The sequence below is a fragment of the Coturnix japonica genome, chromosome 2, assembly GCF_001577835.2.
Source record: "Coturnix japonica isolate 7356 chromosome 2, Coturnix japonica 2.1, whole genome shotgun sequence".
Lineage (NCBI taxonomy): Eukaryota > Metazoa > Chordata > Aves > Galliformes > Phasianidae > Coturnix > Coturnix japonica.
In genome coordinates, this window is record NC_029517.1 from 14,119,521 (window position 1) to 14,140,291 (window position 20,771).

The 20,771-nt window shown below is 35.8% G+C and overlaps 1 protein-coding gene across 2 annotated transcripts in view; it reads left to right on the forward strand.

Moving 5' to 3' along the window:
* Nucleotides 1–1,659: 1,659 nt before the first annotated feature.
* ARMC4 (armadillo repeat containing 4) overlaps nt 1,660–20,771 on the forward strand; it is a 70,458-nt gene continuing 51,346 nt past the window's right edge. For both annotated transcript variants that reach the window (XM_015853222.2, XM_032443056.1), the window contains exons 1-10: nt 1,660–1,737; nt 2,564–2,815; nt 3,820–3,977; nt 5,167–5,362; nt 5,913–6,019; nt 6,470–6,606; nt 7,531–7,647; nt 11,326–11,543; nt 12,454–12,570; nt 12,770–12,914. In XM_015853222.2, coding sequence (XP_015708708.1) covers nt 2,592–2,815; nt 3,820–3,977; nt 5,167–5,362; nt 5,913–6,019; nt 6,470–6,606; nt 7,531–7,647; nt 11,326–11,543; nt 12,454–12,570; nt 12,770–12,914 — 1,419 coding nt within the window. In that variant the 5' untranslated portion in view covers nt 1,660–1,737; nt 2,564–2,591. The remainder of the gene's footprint in view (nt 1,738–2,563; nt 2,816–3,819; nt 3,978–5,166; nt 5,363–5,912; nt 6,020–6,469; nt 6,607–7,530; nt 7,648–11,325; nt 11,544–12,453; nt 12,571–12,769; nt 12,915–20,771) is intronic.

Below are 20,771 nucleotides of genomic sequence, written 5' to 3' on the forward strand. Positions count from 1 at the left end.
CTTCCTACAAGAACAGCTGAGCTACCAAGAAATAAAGGGCAGAAGTACCAACCTCTATACACCATCTATAGCCCACTAATGCCTATTAACAGACTCCTCATTGCTGGCTCACCAGACATGTACTGCATGTTCATTTTTTAAACTTATCTGTCCCCACAGGAAGTTCCATTGCTAATGAAGCCAAGTTCCTTTTATGGTCAGTGGAGATGCGTGCCCTGTCAGGGCAAAACATGCCATTTGTCTTAGCCACCAAAATATCTTCCTTTCTCACTATTCAGTAGAACAGAGTGATCTCATTTAAGAATTCTATTTCTTCCTCCACCGACTTCTTGCTTAAAATACTTAGCTCTGTGTGAAAACTCACTCTCTTCACTCCTCACCACCCATGGTACAACATGCTTTTATTCCCTTCCATGTTTTGCTGTTTGCACCTTCTGCCTACCGATTTCAACTTTTAAATGGTCATTATCTCAGTAAAAAGAAGAGGTGCAATCCATTCTGGAAGTGCCTTCGTCAATACTGTTCAGAAAAGGAAAAATAATAATAATTGCGCTAAGTCCTATGCCAGGCTTTTTACGAAAAATGCTCTTTCATTTTCACCTAATCAAAAGATCCATTTTCTGTCTTCTCAATCTTATGCAGCGAAGCAAGAAAAGCCAATGCTATTCTTAAGTCATTATTGTGCAGACTGCATGTACTCATCTATAGTTATTGCTGGAAAGGTTCAGTAAGTAAAATGTGTATGGACAATCATCTCGATGAAAAAAATGCATTAATCCCACACTGTTATTCTTCGAGCTACATCCCCCATACATTTCCTGACCTTCCTCATTATTAGCGGTTTCCTACCCAGCTGAGTTCTCAGTTGGTAAAATAACTCTTGGCTGTGTTAACTCTGTGTTGTTGGGACAGCTGGGTTCTTCTGCTGGACTGCCCTTGAAGGGATTCCTTTCCTATGCCTTTGGAAGGTGATGAACACCAGTAAGGTGAACACAGCTTGCTAGGCTCAGCCAGGATGCTCCTGTTATTCCTCCTGGGTTGAAGCTGGCTGCCACCACACAACAGGAATTTGGCCTCACGCCTGGGGGAACGGCACTGCTTTCCTCCCCATGCCTGGGCTGCTATGCTTGGATATTTATCATTTTGCCCTTAATATGTGAGGAGGACTTTATTCAGTGGCATGGCTTACTCTCATTTCCTTTGCTTCTTTCAAGAGGCACTAATTTCATGTTATATTTTCTTTAATAAAAGAGCATTTCGAGCATAATCTGTCACACTGACTCAAGAAATAAAAATGGTCCACATTAACCTTATGAATTAAAGTTGTTTTCTTGTAATGACCAAAAGGTAGCGAAAGGTTTGACTTACACTGGCTCAACTTCAACCTACGAAGCAGTCAGTGGTCTTCCTTTAAACTGTGGTGTGAAGCAGCTTTAACCAACTGAACGATTTAATTCCACGCCAAAAACTTATTCCCTCTTCCACACTTTAACAATGTCTTCAAGCACAACCTCTCCCTCTCCACGATGTGAAATTCCATCCCCTTTTTACCTCAGTTTCCCTCAGCACCAACACCGCTGCCACAGCGCCGAGCCCCGCCGCTCCCCTCAGCCCCTCCCGCCGCTGCCGCTGTTTACCCGCTGCTCCGAGTAACGGCCCTGCCGCCATAGCAACGCATCGCCTCGCTTGTGGCCCGAGCGGCGATGGCGGGGGCCGGCGCGGCTCGTCCAGGGCAAGGTATGGCCTCTGCAGGCTTGAGGGGAGGCTCTAGAACATTCTTTTAAACCCTCCATTTAAAGAAAGCAAATGGGGATAGTCAATGGGGGAGTTGTATACGTGGGTCCTTCTCGCACCTAGAGTTTGTAACAGCGGTGTCAACTTTGGGTAGAGAGTGGTAAGGCAAAGGGGAATGGTTTTAAGCTCAAGGAGGAAGAGAGGGAGGTGAGGTGCTAGAACAGGATGCCCAGAGAGGCGGCGAATGTTCCTTCCTTGGAGGCGTTCAAGACCAGGTTGGCAACCTGCTCTGATGCCCAGGGGCCCTGGGTAACCTGTTCTGGTGCCAGATCTGCAGGCTGGTGGCTCTGCCTGTGGTGGGAGTTTGGAACTTTAAGAGCCTTGGGGCCCTTCCAGTCCAAGCCATTCTATGATTCTATGAAAATGAATGTTTTAGCCCTGACAGATCTGCTGTCAGCTCCCTGGGTTACTGGTAGTGCCAGGAATTCATCAAGATGAGAAAGGGTTTTTTTTTCTCTTGTTGTTTTTTTTGTTTGTTTTGTTTTGTTTTAATTCTCTTCCCACCAGTTTTCCCTATCACTTGAAAAAATCTGTCTAGTTCTTTTCTTCAGTCCCCCCTTCAGGAATTTACTCGAAATAAAATAATCCAGTTCGTAGATATGTTTGTTACAGAATCATAGAATCATTTGAGTTGGAAGGCACCCTTAAAGACTGTCTAGTCCAACTCTCCTGCAGTGAACAAGGAAACCTACAGCTGTGTCTAATTACAGCGTATTGTCCTTATCATTCGAGAGCTCAGTTTAGTCATTCTCTGTGTTTGTTTGATAAGGTGTCCACCTGTGAGACAAGCCAAGACCATGGGAGCGGCATTGACAAGAGCAGCACAATGGACTGCTGCTGGTTCTGGAACTGGCACGCTTGAAATCACTCCTTTGAATGAATCTCTTTTAAATCAGATTGTTAAGTTTACAGAGGATTTCAGCACTAGACACCCTCAGGAAGCAGCATTTGTCTTCAAGGATCCCCTAGAGTGGAAAACGCAGTTGGACCACTCAGCGTTTGGAGAGGGTTATGAGATAAAGTAAGTCTGAACTGTAGCATGTTTTAAAATGTAGGAGGTGAACAACAAAGTGAAACTGTACCAATTCATTGTAAAGCTTTAGTGTATTTCAGGTGCTAAAGAGGGTGAGCTTCTTTACTGCTGTATATAGAAATTTTTACCTTTACTAATGTGGTTGTGTTTGTTTGATCATTTGTTTGCTTGCTTGTAGAGTTTGCAATCATTCTGTGTTGGTTGTGATGCAGACCACTCTGGTCAGCAGCTTGTACAAATTGCTAAGTCTGTTCTTATGACTTCTGACAATCTGCCTATCTGATTAACATTGTGATTCCCAAAAATGTTAGAAGTGTAGGTTTTAATGCTGCTTTTGATGTGGATTAACAAGCACAATCTTGAATTTCAGCTTCTTTGGGAACTGTAGTTTCCAAGTTCTTTGTGAGCAGGCAGTTTTAATATACAGTTTCAGTCTTAATCAGCATAGCAGTTATACTGCTATGACTTACTTGTCAAATGCCGTAAGAATTCTTCTAGAATTCAAAAACTAGTGTTGAAAAATTAATAATCCAGAGGTATACGCCAGTTTTTCAATCTAATGAAATGGTAAAAATACAGCCAGATAAGACCCTTCTCTATGCTACTTGAATCTTTCTTGTGATCAGTATTTATGCCTGTATACTTTTGGAGACAGGAAGTAGCAAGCTTTGTTATAAAATACAGTAACCTAAGCCTAAAGAAGAGACTTCAGAGAGATTCTGATTGATTCTGTCTGAAAAGATCTCAGTCCTGTAAGGCAATTTTGTCACAAATTCAGCCTTTCAAAATTCTATTTAAAGGTGTTACTGGGGTTAAGCAAACGAGTTACAGGTGTGATCTGCAGTGAATAAATTGGTTTACCCTGGAAGCGTACTGAAATACATTCTAAAGAAATTGTAATGATTTATCATGTGGAGCTTGAATAACATTCAAGATTCATCTTTTAAAATTTGCTGTTCCTACTTTAAAGATATCATTTACTTCTTTTCCAGTGAAGCAACTGTTCAGTCTGAAGCCAAAGATGAAAATGGACAACCCTTACTTCTCCTCACTGCCTCAAATCTCAAAGTTCGCAATTTTGACCAGCTGTCCCATTTGCTACAAATTATTACAGATAAAAAGTTAAAGGAAGCACAGGCATGCCTTGAAGGTTTCCTTTCTTCTTTTTTATTTCTTTTTTTTTTCTCCAGCCTTTCCTCTCTCTCAAAAAATATCTCTTTTCCTTGGATTTGTGTTTATGAAATGTGAAGAAAGAAATGCATGCCTTCATTTTAGGTATATGAAAAAGTGTTGATTCAAGAATGTGATCGAAAGTGCTGATCCAGGGCTTAATGAAGCTTCTGTTCTTTTACTTCACAGTAATCAGTAAGAGTGAAATATGAAATAAAACTAAACAGCTAATTTGCATATTCAAAATAATGTATACTGAATAATACACAATCTATTCCAATGGACAGTTGATTTACATTTCAGAAGAAGAATGTATCATTAGAGGCTAATAGTTTAATGCCCTTTAAAAATGTTACATCCTGTAAGGACTTTCAAGGAAAACCTCACGTGCTTAAGACATTCTTACCCACATAGGCTTCATGTTGAACATTTCCAGGTTCTTCTCACAAAAACTGTTAAAAATACAGGCACAGTTACTTTTATTATGTCATATTCTAGTACTAGTGTTTCCAACTGACAAGATCCCTATGCTAAACTGGATATCCCTCTCTCACTGGAAGTAGAAGAGATCAGAAGTATTTCTCAATAGAAATTGGATCTGCAATATGAAACTGTAAATGCACCAAATCAAACTAAAGATGCATCTGACCCGGGGTCCTGTCGCTGACAGCGATCAACCATGAATAATGGAGACTAATAATATGGGCAGAATATTATGCTGATACATTCACAGCTGCATGGGACTTCAAGAAGAGGGCAAATCGTTTTTGTAAAACCCATTGACATGCAGTTATGTCACCGTTCACCAAAAAAAAAAAGGACAGCTGGCACAGCTGAGGAAGTAATGGAGCCATTGGGAATGCTACTAGAAAACTTTAAGTACTTTCTTTAACACTAAACCTTGTTTCCCAAATGATCTGCTTTCAGTGAGTTAAGCCCATTGATTTCCTGTTTTGATGATCAACTGGACAGATGTACAGGAAAACAGACTTTTGATAAAAGGGAGTATTTAATTATCACCTCTTGATTTAATAATTTTTTTAAAAAACAGTTTTGTAAAATAAAACATAAAATTATTCAGCAGTTGAGATAAAAAGTGTCAGTCTTGCTAACTAACTAATCTTTTTAATGTAGTACTCCATTATATATATTCTATTTCGTGTTTACAGCTAACAGAGATCCTATCATTAAAATTCTTGGCCCTGAATATGGGACTGTTGAAGGAGAAGATACATCCATGTTGCGTTTACTTGAAAAAATGAAAAACGATGATGATCCTCAGACAGAGATGAAAATGAAAATCGCTATTCTTCTCCATCAGCTGGATATGCAACTCCTTAACAGTTCTTTAAAACAAATTTCACAGTAAGTACACTTCAAATGCAGCCTAAATATGTCAGCTCATGCATTTTTTTTTCATTTTATTGTTAAATTAGATTGTTTTCAACCCACAACATGTGTTTTTCATGTAATATATTTACTGAGATAACTTTCACTGTCTGCTAAGGTACTGAAAAATTCTTTTCCCTAAAGTTTTGCTTTAAGTGTGGGTATGTGAGTGTGTGCCTACAAGTGTTTAGGTTTTTTATTGCATATGTTTTGCATTTCATAGCAAATTGAAGTAATTTGAACAAATAACAAAGTAACAGTTAAACATTTTAAGGAACTGATTATTTCTTCATGAAAACACAATGAGTCTGTTTCATAGTTACAAGAACTTCTTAGCTATGAATTAAATGTCTTTGAACTAACAGATAAAACAAAGAAAATCAGTGGTAAGTGACCCATCCCCAGATCTCAGTTGCTACTACTAAAACTCAGTGTAAAAGAAAAAAATCCTATTGTATTCCATTTTAGTATCTCAATGCACATCCTTTCGATGAATAGATTTGAGACTGTTTTCTATTAATTGCAGAGACGTAAGACTAAATCCAGCTGCTGTGAATAATGAAGTGAATCTTCTCAAGAGTTTCTCTGGGGAAGGAGAGGATACAGTACTGGAATCACTGGAATATACATCAGGTCCAAATTTTATCATATCTAATATTTACACATACACTTATTAAAGTACTTGTCTGTTATGTGGAAAGAGTTAAAATAATTTCATTAATAAATTTATTTATTTTTTTCCACTTTAAAGATTGGAAGTAAAAGAAAATGTATTTTCAGATATGGAATGTGCTACTTTAGCCTTTGCTTAGAGAAATATCTCATCATATGTCTTCATTTGAAGTAGAGGTAATAAACTGAGTCCTTGAACATGAAACATGCTAGGCATAGTCACAGCTCTTTGTTGGGTTAGGCCATGGTGCACAGACTTTTATATGACTGATTCCCAACAGAGTGTGAATATTTAAGTGTAGCATATTGTTCTGGGAGCTTGATTTGCATGTGTATTTTATTAATCTCCTGGCATAACTATGGAAATATAATTCTAAATTGGATAAAATCCCTAATGCTTTTTGGTTACAGATTACATATTCTCTAATGGATGCAGAGCTCCTCCTTGGAGACAAGTGCACGGGGAAATTTGTTACTTAATCATCAAACCACATGACACAGATCCTTTGTGTATCACTTGCAGCACAGCAGGAGTGTTTTTAAATGGAGTAAGTGCTAATAAGGAATACCACGGAGTAACACATATTTGTATGTACTATAGTAAACAGTCCATTCTGGTTGAGGTAACGGTATTTAAGCTGTAAGACCTGAACAGTTAGTTTACTTATAGTGATGGAGAAGAAATAGTAATGCTAGTAGTAGGAAGGAATAATATACTAATTTTCCCATACATTTAGAGTGCTTTTTCTTTAAGTTTTTGATAGCAGAGCTTGTTTAGTCTTTGCATGTGCCTGGAGTTCTTCACAGTACTCCTATCAAAAGGTCTATGGACTAGGTACATCTCTAGGTCCTCGTTGCTCCTGATCTAGGCTATGATGTTACTGTATGGCTAATATTGATGATGCTTTATATTGGCAGTTATATGAATAGCTTGCTTTTGTATTCTTATAAGATATAAGCAGTTCTTTCTCTTTCAGTGGAACTGTTCTAGAAATTCTTTATCTCTTTTTATCTGTTTTTCATTCCAGTTAGCTCTTTGCAGATAGATTTTGTGTAGTCCTTCATGCAGTTTAATCAATGACCAATATTTTGAAGAGAAAATGATGTCCATCAAGTATAACTTTACAAACTGTTTTTCTTAAGAGTTAAAAAAATAGCTCACATTCAGTTTTTTGTTTGTTTGTCTGTTTGTTTTGCTATGAGTCCTAAATCCCTTTCAGTTGAACAGTGTGTAGTACAATGAACTTTAACTTGCAGAACTGCATATAACACCTTAATTATCTGTTGGGATCCATAGAAGTGATCCATAAATCTTCACTGCCTGTTACTGAAGTCTGATGAACTATGTGAAGTGTGAAGCTTCTGCACCTAATTCTTTACGGTGTATGACCTGTGTACTCTTTAGCAGTGTTTTATGATACAGATTAAATTTAGCAATACTACTAATAACTTAAATTTATTCTTTCTTGAAGGGTGAAACTAAGGATAAAGGTGAAATTGACTATGAAAGAAAAAGTGATATGTATAAAGATATAGTCACATTTTTAAGAGAAAGATCACCTAAATTTGTGGAAAATATGGCTAAGCAGGTATGTATATACTGATTCTAGGTGTATTTCTAATTTGTACAAATGTGCATTGATAAAAATTACATTATAGACCTGAATGTTAAATCTTTGATTAAATGCAGAATTTTGAAGTCTGAGATGCCTATGTTATTTTAGTTTGTGCTTTCTCATATCTCAATTAAATACATTCTTTTTTGTGAATAATTAAGTCATGGTGTAAAATGGCGTTATTCTCTCTCACGGGAGGAGTAAGTTTCATCCTTACTCTAATCATGCCTTGAATTCAGACTCCCTGTTATTCTAACCAGCTTACAGTCCTGATAATTGTAATGCAACTCTAAGTGCAATAGCTGCCAGCTTACATTCAGGTAGTTGTGAGCTTAGGAAGTACTGACATCACAGACTTTTATTTTATGGCATGTCTAAACCTTTTGTAAGATCAGTTTGAGTTTCAGAGTGAGTTAGCTCCAATGTAGTGAAGTGGAAGATACAAATCTTAATAAGCAATAATTATTGATATGTAGTCTTGAATAAAACATATGTATGTGTTCCAGGCTTCTGAAAGGTACAATTATTCATAGTTTTGTTTATTTGAAAATAACAATTCTATCATAAAACCATGAATTTTGTACGTAAAAGGAAGTCTTAGTGTCTGTTTAAAAGGCATGGAGTTGCCTGGGACTCTCTTACTTGTGGAGAAAGCTTGTACTTCTTGTGTACAACTACACAGCCTGTTCCTTTGTAGCATGGCTTCACTGAAACCTCACAAACGCATCTTCCCTCTGGAATCAGCCTGAATGCAGCATAAACCTCCATTGGAAGCTAGTGTATCTGCAAGCCTTATGCAACTGATACTGCTTCAGCTGGTCATAATCATAGCATATTTTAGCACGACCCAGCCCAATCACAAAAGAAACAAATAAAAAGAAATAAAGAGAAGAAAAAATCTCGCAGGTAAATAGGAAGCACAACATGAGCAATGATAGAACAATTACCTCAAACAAGGCACTTGATCTGTAGTATTAGTACTTAATGTTAATAAAATTGCTTACATTTTAGAGTTGTGGATGTGGGTTTTTTGTTTTCTTTGCTTGAAAGTGGATACTACTCTATTTCATTTGTAGTCCTATCATAGAGTATCATGAAGGTTGATCCAGCATGTGAGGTCAGCTTCTAATTTTGCATAAAAAATTCTACTTGTCTTCTGGTGTTATTCCTTATGGAGCACTGGAAATGTCAGAGTAGGAAAATATTATATCGTTACAGAAAAGGTCAACTTTTTATGGCAATATTTTCCCATGATCAAAACCACTTGAATTTTTATCTTCATTTTTTTGTAGACCAATTGTTTTTTTACAAGAACTACCTGATTTAAATTTCAGAGCTAAGAGTTATGTGTCCAGCTTACAAAGTTGTTGTTTCAGTCATTCAAAAATGTATTTGACATTTATTTGAAGCTCTAAATTAGAGCAAGGAGCATCATGTTTTGTTTGTTAAAACAGAATCAGATGTGCCACTATAATTTTTGTTGTTCCATCGTTCCTGCTATAAAAAACAAAACAAAAAAACAACAACAACAACAAAACACAAAAAACCCACATTTTTTTCAGACTCCTATTGTGCTTATAACAGATTAATAGCTTTGTGGTAAAATTCCCTACAGGCTAAAACCTGTCAAAATTTTATTATGGTCATTGGTATGCAATTTTAATTATTTTGAGGAAGAATACATTAACAGAGAAATTTTCAGATGCATAGGTATCAGTTTGGGGAGGTTTAGGACTGATACTGATGTTTTTTTAGACAAGAAAATGTGACAGGTCTGAAAGAACAGTGCATCTTAAATTGTACACATAGGTACAGTAGCTTACAGTAATGGTAATGTAATTAAATTTCCAAGTTGTTTTGTTCAAAAGGGCGGTGAGTGCAAAAGTTCTAAAGTGGATTTTACTTATCCTGTATGAAAATATGTCTTTAATTTTATATCAACATATTGGCTTACATTTCATAAATGGGCCAGGATATAAATGTTTTAGATAGTTACTGTTTCAATGTGTTTTCAAAGTGATTTGGCTTCATGTAATGGCCATGAAATGTATAATAAGGGGATATTTTACTGTTTTTCACAATTCTAATTTCAAATGGCAACAGAGATGCTAATATTCTGTAACTGTGTTTAAAAGTTAAATGTTTAAATGTTAAATAAGACTAAACAAATATAATTTTTTTTATATTCCTTTAGTTGTCATATAAATCATTGATTCTGTATTCCCTGATACTGTAAAGAAGTTTACACTGAAGAGTGTCAGCTATGCCACTTTGATAGTCCTGGAATATCATATCCAGTTGCCTTGCTGATGAGCTATTTTAGTACACTCTGCATTCTAAAATTAGAATATAAATAAGTTATTTCTGTAGAGCAGCACTACATTTGTGTTTAAAGGAAAATCATCTCTGTTCTAGAACTATAAAAGGGACAGAAAAACTGTTTTCAAGATTGCCTGTATAAAATAAAGTACAACTGGAAATAGTTTTGATTTGTTTTCTGAGAAGAGTGTTTCAAAAAGCTCGTTTTGTACACATATATTGCAGAACCAATTACCTTGTATAATATCTTCTTAGCCTTGTTAACATTTACAAGTCTGTGTTAGTATGCACTGCTGTAGGAAATATACTTTCAAAAATATGTTTAACTGGTCTAGCTCCAGCACCAATTCCCTGATGATCACGTTAACTTGTCTTGTTTAGATTATTTTTTTAGAATGGGAGAATTAACAAGAGTTAATTTACGATTAGACAGTTGAGTTAGCAAGCCAGAAACAGCCGATTCTCATCAGAGGCTAATCGAAGACAGACCATACTGTGACAGTCTCCTTAAAACTGCCTTGAATCAGATACAAAAAAGAATGTCTTTGCCTATCTGGTAGTGACAGCTGCAATAATAATAAGTAGCGATCATATGTTCTCTTTCCTGTAAAAATTGAATATGTTCCAATATAAAATAGCAGTTGACAAGAGTCTTTGCTGTTCTGGATGTTTTTGATCAGCCATGATACCAGACATTGACAGCTGAAGGAGTGGTAGGTGCCACTCAGCTCTGTTTTGGCATGTGACTTGTTCACCATTGTCTTTTGAGAGACAGAAAATGAAAAAAAAATTGAAATGGAAAGCATTTACATTAATTCTAATCTATATCAAATTAAATTACTTGGAAACAAAGAGTAACAGTTTGTTACAGCCTATTTTCAGTTATTTTCAGTTTTATGGTTTTTTTGTTTTTTTTTTTTAATGGAATGTTTTTGTAAATGCTTTATGCAATGAAATATTTTTTAATATAAATAGTCCATAAAGAGTAGCATGACCAAATCTTTGGGCACTAAGTTCTATAAAAGTGTTTGTATTGCAAATTATTTAACATACTAGGAGTTGAAATGCACTCAATATCCAAGTCTATTCAAGAAATTCCAAATCCAATTATTTCATTTATTTCAAAACCTTTAGTATGCATACAGTTACTTTCCAGATTAATCAAACATTTTATTCTCTTAAAGATAATCTCTTTTAATGCCTATAATTTAATTCTACACTTAGTAAATACATTTTTAAGCCCTTCACCTCAAATTTTGCTGGTAAGTTATTGTTGTAATGTCCATTGTTCATTTGGAAGTATGACTGACAAACCATGTCTCCTTTTGTAAGGAATTTGCATTTTTTAAAGAACCAACAGATGAGACAAATGATCAGCTTGTAGAAGCAGTTGCTATGGTCTCTGATCAATCTCCAAACCTTGATGATTACACAGAAAAGAATGAACATGAGAAAAAGAAAAGTTCTGCTGAAAAAAGCAGATCAACTGACAAGAAGATATTAGAACCATCTATGAAGTGGAAGAATATTGGGCATTCTTCTGCCCACAAGTAAGTAGTTATCTTTATAATTGAATTTTCCGCAGCTCTCCCTAACTTGCGCTAGCAATTAGAGTTCATACTATTTTAGTATGACCAACCCAGGCAAAAAATTGCATTTCATTTTCACAACATTGTAAATTAGGAACCAAAAAAGCACCAGAAGTTTTGCTCAGTTGGGCCTTGGGCCTCTTCTTGGAATACAAGGAAAGGAGGTTACATAATACTGAGCCCACAGTTGAAACAGTGGAACAGTTCAATATCAAGAACAGCTAAACAGACTAGGACTCCTCTACCTGGAGAAAAGATGCCTGGAGGAAAACAAGGGATTTGAAAACATAAGTAATGACTGAAGAAGATGTCTGTTCTAATACAAAAACATCAAGTGAAGCAAGCCTCGGTGAGATTGAAAGTTCAGAACAAAGGGACCTATTTTTTTCCCAAAAAACACATCTAAGCTCTAAAGATATTTTACTTTTATTATTATTATTATTTGCCACAGAATGCTAAACTTGAGATAAAAAAAGCAAACAGAGAAATTAATGGGAAAAAAAAATAATCCAAAGCTGTTTATGTGAGGACACTTAAGATTTCCCTGAACAATAATTTTATGAGGAATATTCTGGAAAAAAAGTATTCCTCTGTTGTTCTCACACTATTACCTAGAAAGCTGCTATTGGTCATGGTTGCAGATGTTATCCGAGGACAGGTGGATGGTGGTCAGGCTGCATATACTTCTTTCATTTTGTATTACATACATGTTAGGGTAATACAAATTTTATAATATTCCACTGTTTTTATAAATTAAAATCAGTCATTTACGATACAGCATGTTTTCTTTTTAACAAAATATATTGTGCAGGTTCATAAACTTATATGTACTGATATAATATGTATTCAAACATTTTTTCTTACATTTTAGTGACAAAGCTGCAAGAGAAAAAGAACAACGAAAAAGGGATACTGTGTCTGGGAAAAAAAAAAAGAAAGTCTCTATTATTTCTTCTGAATCTGTCAAAATAGAGTCAGCTTTGAAATGGTATGGCTCACTTGTCTTCAACATTTTAATTAATATTTCCTGTATTTACAGTATTTGTCACCATGGTTAGTGTTTGGTAGTGATAATTACATGTTTCCAATGCTATTATGAGGCAGGATTGTTATATATATTTAAAATATGCTTGTTCATAATACTTTATAGCTAACTAAAGTGTGTGATGTTCTTCATTCATTTTTAGTAAAACATCAGAAATGTTTGAAGAAGTTAGTGAAAGTTCCTCAGAGACTGATGAAGATGAAGAACAGCCTGTACATCACCAGGAAGGAAGCACTGATTTGCCATCAGAATACTGGGGAATTCAGAAACTTGCAAAATATTTAAGGGTAAGTTAAGAGATTGAAAAAAATAATAAAAAATGCCAATTTCTGTTTTTCTTTTCAGCATCTGAGTACACCATATAAGCTTCTCATTCTTTGTATTTTTTGTGTTTTTTATTTATTTTATTTTATTTTATTTTATTTTATTTTATTTTATTTTATTTTATTTTGTTTTGTTTTGTTTTGTTTTATTTTTATTTTTATTTTATTTTATTTTTATTTTACAGTAGCCCTGCCATGTCACATGTTTAAATGTTTAAAGACTTGAGCTGTTTGCTTTCCTATCACCCACCCTTATTCTCTTGCATTTTTATCTGCTGTTTTTGGCTTATGTAGACCCTTAGATCAAGCCATCTGTTCAGTGTTATTTAAAACTTAAGATGGTATAATTTCTTTATTAATTATTAGGTTTCTATTTTGCTTTTTGAAACTTTCCAAGGTATTTCTTTATGTGGATAATAACTTTCAGGAGTTTTTATTATAACTGAATACTTGCCTAAAGTCTTTCATCAACTATGATTAACGCATGACTGAAGTAGTTATAACATGGTCTTGTGTCTGGATAGTTGCTGTTAGTGAGCAAGAAAATATATGATAAACAGAGCCTCTAAAACAAAAAAGACTTTTTATGCAGAGTTGTTGAAAATCTTTTGGAGTCTACAAGTAAAGATTCTTAGACTTCTGTGTATGTCTGAAAACAAAACAAAACAAATCCCTTCAACTCTTCTGGAAAATTCTAAAACTAGTCATATTTTTCCCTCAGGAAAAATCCTTCACAAGTTTGTACAGGAATCTGAGTAATGCAAGTTACTAATAAAGCTGCTGGTTGGTCTATTTTATTTTTTTTTTTAGTACAGCTACAGAATGTATGCATCTGACAGACAAAAATGATTGTATGATTGTACTGTTGTATTTGTACGTACAACAAAATTACTAATGAGGAGTAAGCACAGATTGGTCTTCTTCCAGTCCTTTCAGCATTGGAGAAAAGTACTTTCATGCACTCTCAGTGTTTTTTCTCATTTCATGTCTGTGGGACTTGTGCTATTGTACATAACAAGAGGCATGGAAACGGATGGATAATACAAGTCTCTAAATTCTTTATGCTTCATCCTTCCTAGAATTAACCTCTATATTCTTGTCATTTTAGCTACGCTAAAGTAAGTCTGCGCAATTTTAATCCTGCATAACATCCAGCAAGTAACTTGTTCAGCTATCCCTAATGCTGAACCCACTCACTACACATACAGCTTCTATGATGCAGTTTGTTGTTGTTGTTTGTTTGTTTGTTTTTTAATTTGCATGTTATTTCAGTCCAAGATGTGGTTTTAAAATCTCTCAGCCGACTGATAGCTTGCTTCTGTTTTATGGACCACCTCTTAGTACCTTTCTGAGAACAGAGAGAAATAACCATGTGACTTTTTAGTAATAACCTCAGATTGATCCCCCCTGTAGAGAATACTTGAAATTCATTACTGTTGATGGACTACCAGAAATCTTTTCATTGGCATATCTATGAACCACCCTCTTTACCTAAATGGCTCCCGATGTTGTAGTTCACAAATCCTTCTCCTCTTTAGATCCTTCATATAGATGTGTTTGGATTTTAGCACTGAATGTGATTCAGTACTGAAGCTTATTTACACTTGCTGGAAATCATTTTGAGTGAAGTATGAGAAGGGCAGATAGGAAAATAAATTTTGTCATGCTTTTCCATTTTAGAAATAAGTGTATTTTATTCTAGATGTCAACAAGCAAAATTTCTTAATGGCTTAGAACTAGAATTAGAATGGATATCATGTAGTGAGTACCTGGTAAGATGTATTTTTAATACAGAATTCCATCATATGGAAAGACTTTGTTTTCAGGATTCAAATGTATACTTGTTCATGTTTTAATGTGCACCAAGTCTTCCAATAGCTATTTAAACTAGATATAAATTAAACAAAGTACTTGAAGATATACTTAAAATAGTTCTCTGTCAATTTTTAGCTATGTAAAGCAAGAAATCCCTAGTGTCAGATAAAGCTGAAAAGGGATGCCTCTGTGCCATACCACAGACAGTGGTTGAAATACTTTATTGATGGAGTGCTACTTTAGCCTGCACATGGAATTAATTTTAATTCAAGTATAAATACTGCACTTCTGGCCAGACTTGGAAGATTTTTTGGCATTCTTGTTGTTCTTGTAGGCAAGTGTTCATGACACATGCAACATAAGAGAAAATAAATTTATGACTGCAATATTTGAGTATCTACAAACATATTTATATAGAAGCATTAATTTTGGAGGGCTTGTGTTGTGAAAAACTGAATACATTGTTTGCACGTTTTAAAAATCAAATCAAATAAATAATAGATGTTAGAAAATACAGTCATTCTTGATGCAACAATTTTTGGATATCTGCTGTAGTAAACACAGTTTATAGTTCAGCAATACACTATAACATTAATTTACAAACACAAAAGTTCCATAAAACCTGAAAAATACCTGGTTTTTATGGCTCTGTTAGATTACCATCTTAAAAAGACAGTTGCATCCTGTATAAAGCAAACGCTGGGTCATGTGAATTGTATTTGCAGACAATGACAAGGACAAAAATTCTAATACAGGGGAATTTCCCTTCTGACTTTTTGCCCTTCTCTGTGAAAGAGCAACCATGTTGGAATTGCTCCACTGGGAAGCAGCTGCTTCTGTGGTCTGGCTTCTCGTCCTACCTTCAAGCTTCCCAGAGCTGTGAAACAGAAGATAGAGCATGTGTCTTGTTGCCATGTCTCCCCATCGGCTTTAGAATGGGTAATAAAGGGAAATCAGTGAGCTTGGTGACAGCACTGTGTGCAGTCTTTTGGGACTAGACTGGGTATATCTGGAATGAAGAATTGTTAATATTTCAACCAAGTGAATACTACTGTTACATCTTAGTTCTGATTTTACATTATCTATAAAAATAATGTTTCTGCCTTATTAGATTTCTGGAGGAAGGCCTACATTTTAAGTGTGAAAGAAAAATAATAATAAAAATGAAGGAATAGAGTGAAGGGGCCATATTTTGCACCAACTTTTTTTGCTAGAAATGGGGATCAAGGGGTACCAGTGCTTTATCTTCTTTTCAACAGAGCTGAGGCTGTTCACTGGGAAAAAAAAACAACAAACCAAACTAAAGCAAAAACTGATCTATCAAAAAAATAAAATAAAATTCACCTAAAGATTCATCTAAAAGTCCTGTTTTTTTCTCCTAGGAAATTGACTGAAGAAATGAATATCAAAGAAATCTAAGCTATGGGGCAAGTTCTTATAGTGCAGGTGTTGAAGTGAGTACTGGTTGGGATAGAGCTGCAGCCTATTATCCCTCTTTGCAGTGTGAGCAGAGATAAGATGGAAGACTGTCATGTATCTAGTAGAAGAATTTATTTTTGTTTCTTAGGGAACTCAAACTTATCAGTTACAAAAATGGAGCTTGCAAGAAGGCACAATGGTTCCTTGGCTGAGAATTTTGTACATGGAGGGTACTAGCATTCTTGGGGAAGAAATGTACTTGTTAGAAATGCAGGTGAAATAATGAAAATATGCAGGGAGACTCTGACAGGAGCTAAGATGAAGAGTTTGGAAAGAAATGTTGATACAGATATTGTTAATAAAGAGTGTGAGAGGGTTTTCTTCCCAAGGAAAAGGCAGAGAGACATCTGGAGATTGAAATTTAGATGGTTGGAGCATATGAATGTGCAGAAAATGAAAGGAAGAAGTGTGGACAAGAAAAGTTCAACCTATTACAGAAACAGAGGGCCTGTTTCAGAACATTAAACACAGAATATCCAAAACAGTCTTAAATGGAAGAAGCATGTGTGTTTGGGAGTTCTTTTGCACTCTGTGGGGTTTGCAGTGTGACATTTCTCTGCTTAGGCGGAAAGGAGAAGCCAAAACAATGGCATACATGCCCCTCTACTATACAATGGTAGTCAATCACAATTTGTCTATAATCGGAGACTTCTCGTATTTGAGGTCTGAGGTTTTAGTTATCTGAAACTTTCTTATAAAATTTTGTGGCAGAAAACATTCAGCCTTTCAAAATAACCAATTATTTTCTTGTGCAAATGAAAGACTAGCTGAAGAGTGCTATGTAGTAATCTCAGCCCTCCTGAAGTTTAACACGTCATGTATACAGCAACTCTTTCAAAAGAATCAATTATGAATTTATGGCACTTGGTTAAACACTGGTGTGGCTTATAGTTTCTTTTCATATTCTGTGTGAAATAGAGGACAGGCATAGTATTTTTAACCGCAAATCTGAGAAATATAGCTTTCTTAAATTACAGTGATACTGGAAATGTTCCATATACTTAATCCATTGCACTGTACTCATTATAAAATTTCAGATCAACTCCAAAAATATGCATGGATTAAGAAATTGGTTATATTTGGGGAGTAGCAGAAAAGTAATTTTATTTTCAAATACTGATCCTCAAAATAGACCCAAACATATTAGCATAAGGAATAAAATGGTCTTCCAATACTGATTCATTTGAAGGGAAAGTAATTAAAAGTTACTTTGAATTTTGTAAGAAAAGAAAAAAATGGCATTAATGTTGCAGTGTATCCTTTAAAACATTAATTGCTCATCTAGTTATTTTACATATTGCAATATTGCTTAAATATTTTCTGTTAGCAGTAGAAAAAGTCTGAACTTGAGTGTTCCCAGATATCCCTGAATATCAAACTGCCCATAGAACTGCAAATACCATTTTTGAGGAAGTAACTGTCTTTTTTAATTTGGCTTCCATTTTCCCAGGAAGATTTACTGCTGGGTAGAAGTGTACAACTATAACTGGATAGTCTGAAGATTAACACAGAAGTTAGGAACTTGAGTAGATATGTAACCAACTCAGATATTATTTTGCATGCAATATTGTTAGTTGAATTTATCTGTAGTCTTGGAATCCAGTCCTAGATGGATAACAGAAGCAAATATTAGAATCTAATAGCAACAAAATATCTGTATAGGAAATATGTGGCATGTGATTTTTTTTCCACATTCTGTGGAAAAATATAAGTTATTTCTTTGTGCTATCACATTAGCAAGGCTTGCATTTGAGTATATTTTAGCTACTAAATTATTGTATATGAAGATATGTGTTATATATGTTAGGTATATGAAGATAAATATATTTTCACATAAAATAATTTTATAAGTGCATAGCACATTTTTTAAGAACTCTCAAGTTTGCAAATAATTTAGGTGACCTTATTAGCAGAGTACCTAACACTAAACCTTTCATCTGCCCTTACAAAAGTATTTGTTGGAGATTATTCAACTGTACTTTAGGGTCAAGATGAAAAAATAATTTTGTAGTAGTTTGGCTAAGTGGTAGACTGATATTCTTCAGAAAATACCAAACACATGAGACATAATCATGTGTCAGCTGCTAGTGTTTCTAGGCACATATTTGGCTAACCTGTCAGCTTTGGCAAGTAATCTTTTTATATCCCTCACTTCTGCACTACATGTGAACATCTCCTGTTCCCATCTTCTGGTATTAGCTGAGATTTTCTTTTAAATTTCTGTTTTAAAAGATAAACAAATGAATGAATGCTGAAAAAAATGGTGGGATAAAAACATAGAAAAGCTATATTTTGTAGTTAAGATCTGTATTTTTTAACAATTCAGCCAGTGCTGGTCATGAAAAAGAATTTTTATGATAAATTTACTGGGTAGGAAATATTGGCAAATGGAGAACTCTCATATTATTATTATTATAATTGGCAGCTCTAAAGAACTTGCATAGCTCTCTCCTCAAAATACTGTACAATCATTCCTAATCACAAGAGACACATAAAATATATAACTGCCAGTTGATTTTTGACCATAAACACCAACTCCAATGAATTTCTGTATAACAGAGTTTAATTACTGTCCTAAGGATCCCCCATTCCTATTTGTTTCCTGGATGATTTGTTGAGAGACAAGACAGAAATAAAAAAAGAAAAAAAAAAAAAAAAAAAGAAAAAAAAAAAGAAAAAAGGAAAATTCAATGAAAAACAAGGAAGAATCGTAGAATAGTTTGGGTTGGAAAGTACCTTTAAGATCATCTGGTTCCAACTCCCTTGCTGTAGTCAATGACACCTCCCTCTAGACCAGGTTGCTCAAAGTCCCATCCAGACTGACCTTGAATGCTTCCAGGAAGGGAGCATTCAGAACCTCACTAGGCAGCCTGTTCCAGTGTCTCATCACCCTCACAGTAAAGAATTTATTCCTGACATTCAGTCTAAATTTTCCCGCTTCCAGTTTAAAACCTCATTCTGTCATTACACACCCCTATAAAAAGTTCCTCCCCAGCTTTCCTGTAGGCTTCCCCCTTCAGGTACTGGAGAGACACTATAATGAGTCCTCAGAGCCTTCCCTTCTTTAGGCTGAGTAGCCTCAGCTCTCTCAGCCTGTCCCTGTGTGGGAGATGCTCCACCCCTCTGATCATTTTCATTCCTCTTTGGACCCGCTTCAGCAGTTCCATGTCCTTCTTGTGTTGGGGGTACCAGAACTAGTCCCAGTATGTGGGATCTCATGAGAGCAGAATAGAGGGGCAGAATCACCTCCCTTGAACTGCTGGTCACACTTCTCTTGATGCAACCCAGGATACAGTTGTCCTTCTGGGTTGCAAAGGCACATTGCCAGCTGATGTTGAATCTTTCATCAACTGACACTTCTAAATCCTTCTCATTGGGGCTGCTCTCAAGCTGTTCTTCACCTAACCCGTATCTGTGCTTGGTATTGCCTTGATCCCATTGCAGGACCTTTTACTTGACCCTGTTGAACTTTATGAGGGTGGCATGGGCCTGCCCCCTCAGGCCTGTCCAGGTCCTTCTGGATGGCATCCCTTCTCTTTAGCGTGTCAACCGCACCACTCAGCTTGGTGTTGTCTGCAGACTTGCTAAGGGTCACTTGATATCACCTAGAGAGATGTTAAATAACACCAGTCCCAGCACTGATCTCTAGGGAATGCCACCTGTCACAGGCCTCCGCTTGGACATTGATCTGCTGACTGCAAGCCTCCAAGTGTGACCATCAGCCAATACCTTATCCAGTGAGTTGTTCATTTCCCAAATCCATTTTTCTCCAATCCAACCAGGATGTCATTCAGGACAGTGTCAAACACTTTGCACAAGTCCAGGTAGATGTCATCAGTTGCTCTTCTTTCATCCACTGATGCTAAAACTCTCATAAAAGGTCACCAAGTTTGTCAAGCATGACTTTCCCCTGGTAAAGCCACACTGAATACCACCAACCCCCAATTTTTCATTTGCCTTAGTATCATCTTCAGGAAGATCTGCTCCATAATTTTGCCAGGCACAGAGGTGAGACTGGCTGGCCTGTAGTTCTGTCAATCTTCTTTTTTTCCCTTTTTGAAAATGGGGGTTGTGATTCCCCTTTTCCAGTCAGTGGGAACAAACAAATGAGTGAGTAACCTTCTTAAGGTTTGGCCTGAGGAAATGTGTGACCTGTTACTTTGCACAAACAAGGTCCTTTCATTATTAATGCTGAGGTAAGTCATTTGAATATGGACTGCATCTGGGTTTGTGACAGTGGAAGTTGAAGACAGTGTACTGCTGGTATGAGGACCAAGGAAGGTTGCTTCTCTTATAGAGAATGATGGAAGATGAAGTCATGCAATGAATATATGCTGAAATGAGCTGTTACGTCAGGTAGAGGAAATTCTGGATGGTTGTTGAAGCTGAGTTTTTTCATGCTGGAATGTCATTGGAAGCCTATGGTTTGAGTTGGAGACAGTCTAAGACTTACTGCTTAGTTATGGTTACTTCAAGATCAAACTGAAGTCTGAACTCTGGTATGGCTACCAAAGCTACTGCAGATGG